Here is a 6000-nt window from a genome sequence, read left to right on the forward strand (position 1 = left end):
GTAGAGGTTATTAATATGGCATTATAAAAACGTGTCTTTAAATCAGAGAAGTGGAAAATGTAATGCACAAACTTGGGATTTTTTTGTGTGTTACCAAGCAACGGGGCTCTTCCAGTGTAAGAGGGATTGCCTATACAAAATTAATATGAAATACTTTCAGATGTAGCAAATAAACTAGGTTAACCTAACGTGGTAGCTTATAGCTATGTTTTCCACCCCTTTTGGTAAATATCAGCATATAGTTATTTCACCTACCTGAAATGGTTTGTCTCTAAGAAAAATGCAAACAAGGCTGTCAAAATTTTCACTAGCTTCCCGTTCATTCCTCCTGTTTTGTGTGATGATTATGGAAAATATCCCAGAAACGATTCCAGAGAGAAGCAGGGGGAAGTACCTTGTGCTGCCTAGATTCCCAAATCCAGCAATAATTTGATTTTCTTGACAATCAAAAAGAGGAGATCTGGATGTCTACAATTTGGGGGTAAAAAATAAGAAGTGCCAGTCCTCGGAATCATGGTCAGGTCAAACCCAGGCTCATCCCCAGCAGCCAATACAAAAGAGACAAAGCATCAGAACTGGTGGTTCCCCCGGCTGCTTTTACGGAATGACGAAAAAATAAAATAAAAATTGCCCTGCTACCTTAAGAACATCACGCAAAAGGAAATCGCTGCCCCGCTGGAGAGCTCTATCTGTTGTGGGTTTGTTTGATTTCCCTTTTGCTTTGGAAATCAGTATCTATGAGTCGTCGTGGGGCTGTTTCTTTCCTTTTCTCCCTCCCACTCCCGGCAGCGAGTTGTAAATATTGCTGTGGAATGATTGGTTGTGGGCTGCAGAAAAAGCTACGCTCCTGTGCCGGAATGAGACGGGAGCTTACCCTGCCTAGAAATTTCAGCACTTGGACAGCTCCGAGCCCAGCTTGTGCGCATGTATCTGTCTCCAGCGCGGGGAGAGAGGGGCTGCAAGCCCAGAACGTGACTCGAGTTCAGAGCCGTTTCCTCCCCGAAGAGAGACTCACTAACTCTCCCGTTTGCAGGGCTCCAGAACCGCACGGGCTCCATTTCCCTGCGCCAGGGGCAGGGGCAGGGAGAGCCGGCGCCGGCCGGCCGATGAAGCCAGATGCTGCAGATGTTGCTCGCCTCTCCCGGCTCTCCCAGCTGTTCTGGGAGAGGAGGAAGGAGGCGACATGCAGAGAGGCAAAGCGGGGTGGAAACAGAGTAACAAACTCAGAAATCTCCAGCCTCTCTGCGTGGAACGCTTCCCTGGCCCGTCCACACCGGGGGCTGGGCAGGGGGCAGGGCCCTAGGCAGGACACTGGGGGAACCTGTCTGCACGGCCTGGGGGAAGGGCAGGGCGGAGGTGGCCTGGGTGGCTCTGCCCCTGCCTCCCTCCCCCAGAAGCAGCAGGGGCCTCCATTGCTTTGGCCCCTGTGGAGAAGGGAGGAGTACAGACAGGACGGGTCACTGGCCCTAGGCAAAGGGTGTGGGGAGAGGAGGCCCCCTTGCCAGTCCCAGTGGAGAAGGTTGGGGAAGCTGCGTCCTGCTCTGGCTCCCCTAGGGAAGAGGCAAAAAATATCACCCTCCCGCTGTGGCTCTCAGTACCCCTGGGAAGAGGGAACACAGCCTCCCAGGCCCCAGGAGAGGGGGGTGAAAACTGCTGCCCCCTTGTCCCAGTGGGAAAGGGCAGGCAAGAGCAGCCCCTGACCTCTGGTCAGGTATCTGAGGGCTGTAGGTGCGAAAGGGTTACTGTGGGGCAGGAATGCAGCCCTGCACCCTCTGCCTGATGGGGTGGTGTGTGCTGGTGAATGGCCTCTCTCCAGACATAAAAGGCCCATTCCTCAGCCATCATGAAAAAGAGAGAAGGGGCCCCAAGATCTGAGTGCTTGTGGGGAAGGGGGGGAGAACCCTCCCAGAGTATTTGTGGGAGCAGTGAGGGCCACTTTGCCCCTCTTGAGGAAGGAGACAGGTGAAGTGGTTCCTTCATCCACTCCTCCACTTCTTTTGCTTATGATGCCCATGGAAGGTGAGATGAAAGGACTTGCTGAAAGTCACTCGGCAGGTCTCTGACAGAGCCAGGGATAGAGCCCAGGTTTCCTGACTCCCAGTCCAGTGCTCTGTCCAAGGTGTCTCCCAGACCCTGTATTGTTTGTTTATTTGTTCTGTCTTCGTGTGATAAAGTGGAGTGAGACCTGGTGTGATTGAGAACTTAATTCAGCAAAGATGCGCCACATCACTTGGTGCATCTGAGGTTCATAAAATGCTAACATTGGTACTGGTAATTGCTAATCACTGCTCTGATGGCCTTTCTGAGGTTGTTACAAGCTGGCACATGTTAGAGCAGCCCTGAAGGGCACCAGGGACTGAAGCAGTCCATAGGTGGTCCCAGCATTGGGGAGGGTACAAAGGTAGCACAGTATCACTTTTATCCCTCATAGGTGCACTGAACAGGGCCCAGCACACCTGAGGATGGAGCCTGTGACTGTCATAAAAATAGTTTAGTAATTTCTTTTAGGTAAATAAATGAACTTATTGGAAACTGCTATGTTAGCATTCTGGAAATCAATCAATCAGTGGAGAAAGAAAAGGCATTTATCCCCTTTAACATCTCCCAAACAAACAAGTTACTTTTCCTACTTCAGCTTTATGTTCAGCTATATCCTTGTCCTCCTTCCCCTCCATTAACTCAGTTCACCAGAAACACTATTTCACTCATTTAAAGAGGTTCCCACAAAACAAATATTTTAAAACACCAAATATAAAGTTATTTCTCATTTCCATTATGTGAAAAAACCCACAGTTTATGACACATTTTTTCCAATGATTGTGATCATCTTTAAAAATTACCTATGAAGAGCTGTTGCTGTGTTCCCAAGTTAGCCAAGGATCAAGGCTATTTAGCATTGTTCACTAAACTGGAAATAATTGTTTGTATTTAGTCAGGTACGTACCATTTTAAAAAATGACTTATTGGCCAGGCATAGAAGTTACCAGTCATTGATTTTTCTGCTCCTTTATGATAATACAACAACTCTCCTAAAAGACCACAAAAGGAGTAAAATGTACAAATATAAACCTAAGACAATTCCCTCCCCTCCTTTCTCCACCAGGACAACAACATCAGCTGCAGCTTGGAAGGTCCAGTACATGAAATGTCAAAGACAGAGTGTATTTCTTAAAATCACTACCACCAATATCTAACAACATATTACAAATGTATGCTGAATCACTGTACTCTGACATCCAACAACACCTCCAGCAGATAATTCTGATTAAAAGGGTATTAAAGAAGAGAAGCCATATGTTTGGTACTGTGGTATCTCATTTTGGGAAGTGCTGCCTGGGAGACTCTCCTGGAAATATCATAACATAGTGGGATTCCTCTCTCCTTAGACAAAGGCATACATTTCAAAATGCCTTCCTAGCTTCCACACTCAGGCAGGCAGTTGCTGATAATGCTAGATAAATTATACCTAAAAATTTGGACTGAAGGAAAATTGTGAAGTAACAACTTCTTCCAACAACAGGAAATATCTATTATGTCTCTTTAACCTACACTGCCACCTGCTTAAAAATGTGAGGAATCTGAGGAATGCTTGTGGATGTCATGCCAAAGAAATCATTGCCTACCTCGGGTATCTCTTTGCGGAGGGTATTTAAATAGTTTTTGTGACATGACTATTGCTTCTAGGGGCAGGCAGATGTATAGATATTCATTCAAGACATAGCAACTGATACTTTAAGTGTATAAATTGTAACAAAATAAGTTCTGAACATTTTTAACTAGCCAAGTTTTTCCAAGCCATGCCTCTTAACAGCTGTTTCTGTGTTTCGCAGCTGTTTTTCTCAAAACATTCCTCCAAATATCCTGTCCTCAATTTTTAAAAAAGTATATGTAAAAATGACACAAGAGGCATAACAACAACAATGGATCAAATCCTGAAGTTTTAATCAGAGTTTTATTCTGTCCTTTGTGGGAAAAGCCCTTGCTAATTCCAATGAGTTTTTTTCTGATTAAGGACGAAATACATTGAAGGGCTGAATAAAAAAGTGTGTAAATATTTTAAAATTTGATCTAATAACAAAACATAATAAGAAATAACACTGTTTTATATGCATAGATCTATTTAGCTGAGCAACTCAAAACAGCAAGGATCTCTGTCTTAGGATTCAGGGAATGCTACCATCATTCATACATAGAGAGTATCTTCCATGCACAGATGTCCCATTCTCTTGTGAAGTGATGGTGGAGAGACGGTCAGTCATCACTGCAAGTGTTTCTCCCTCCCACGCAAACTCTATAGAGGGCAAAGAAATAGGGACAGTGTCTAAGGACTTGTCCACATAGGGACACTCAGGAAAGTTTAGAGCAGGGTTCGGCAACCTTTCAGAAGTGGTGTGCCGAGTCTTCATTTATTCACTCTAATTTAAAGTTTCGTGTGCCAGTAATACATTTTAACATTTTTAGAAGGTCTCTTTCTATAAGTCTGTAATATATAACTAAACTATTGTTGTATGTAAAGTAAATAGGTTTTTAAAAATGTTTAGGAAGCTTCATTTAAAATTAAATTAAACTGCAGAACCCCCTGAACCAGTGGCCAGGACCTGGGCATTGTGAGTGACACTGAAAATCAGTTCACGTGCCGCTTTTGGCATGTGTGCCATAGGTTGCCTACCTCTGGTTTAGAGTGAATCAGCTAAAGGTGTGAAGTCAATAAGCATAAATTAAAGTGTTTTAACATCCCATCCCCCCAATACTCTCAGGCAAGATTTAAATTACATGGAACTAAGGCCACTTTATCCCTCAATGGAAGTCCATACAGAGGGTTGACACTCAGGGCACATTTACTTCACACCTTTAGTTGATTTATCTTAACTTTCTTTAGTTCCCCCATGTAGATATGCCCCATACTGTCACTTTTCTAGAAATGGATTGTTTCTTTAAGGTCTAGCTTCTTGTGAGGGGTGGTATTGAGCATCATAAATCACAGGGGAAATATTCTGCCTCAGAGACACACCGTGCCTCCCAATGCTCCCTCTGCTGTTCTCAAGAGAGTAATTTGCTGCCTTCAAGGAGCACAGTGCACTTTTCTTGACCCCGATTGACTGGCTCATCAGCACATGATGGGACACTCTCTATCCCTTTTTTGGTGAGTTGCTCCTAGGGGACAACCTTGGCAGCTTCTTTTACATGACTCTGTATTCAGAGGTTGCTATTGAGACAACCTCCTACTCCAGGAGCTCCTTATTCCCTCTACCCCACTGCCTAAAGGTATGTCTACACTACCCGCCGGATCAGTGGGTAGTGATCAATCTATTGGGGATCAATTTATTGCATCTAGTGTAGACGTGATAAATTGATCCCTGATCATTCTGCCATCAACTCCTGTATTCCACCACAGCAAGAGGCAGAAGCGGAGTTGATGGGGGAGCGGCGGCAGTCGACCCCGTGCTGTGAGGATGTGAGGTAAGTCAACCTAGGATACGTTGACTTCAGCTACGCTATTCTCATAGCTGAAGTTGGGTATTTTAAGTCGATTCCCTCCCACACCCCCCGCAGTGTAGACCAGGCCTTAGATGTAGGCTAAGTTTTTAGGCCTGGTCTACACTGGAGGGCGGGAGGGGATCGACCTAAGATACGCAACTTCAGCTACAAGAATAGCATAGCTGAAGTCAACATACCTTAAGTTGACTTCCCTCCTGTCCTCACAGCATGGAGTCAATTGCCACCGCTCTCACATTGACTCCACTTCTGCCTCTCGCTATGGTGGAGTACAGGAATCAATGGCAGAGTGATCGGGGATCAATTTATCTCATCTACACTAGATGCGATAAATCGATCCCCGATAGATTGATCACTACACACCTATCCAGCATGTAGTGTAGACGTACCCTTAGAGTGTAATCTCCTTGGGGTCTGTTGTTTATATTTCTATAAGATTCCATGCAAACCTATGGTGCTGTATAAACAACAGATCATTGAATCTGAGGGGAAGCCTCTCTCAGG

The 6000-nt window shown here is 45.1% G+C and overlaps 1 protein-coding gene across 3 annotated transcripts in view; it reads right to left on the reverse strand.

The window, feature by feature from the left end:
* The window catches only part of GLRA2 (glycine receptor alpha 2), a 166529-nt gene extending 165628 nt beyond the window's left edge, over nucleotides 1–901 (reverse strand). Inside the window, exon 1 of one of the 3 annotated variants that reach the window (XM_050964230.1) lies at nucleotides 640–901. In XM_050964230.1, the coding sequence (XP_050820187.1) occupies nucleotides 640–650 (11 nt within the window). In that variant the 5' untranslated portion in view covers nucleotides 651–901. Of the gene's footprint in view, nucleotides 1–255 lie in introns of all 3 variants that reach the window. The other 2 variants (XM_050964221.1, XM_050964210.1) reach the window with 2 other exon arrangements.
* Between the last annotated feature and the right edge of the window lie 5099 nt (nucleotides 902–6000).

This window comes from Gopherus flavomarginatus, chromosome 1 (genome assembly GCF_025201925.1).
Source record: "Gopherus flavomarginatus isolate rGopFla2 chromosome 1, rGopFla2.mat.asm, whole genome shotgun sequence".
NCBI lineage: Eukaryota > Metazoa > Chordata > Testudines > Testudinidae > Gopherus > Gopherus flavomarginatus.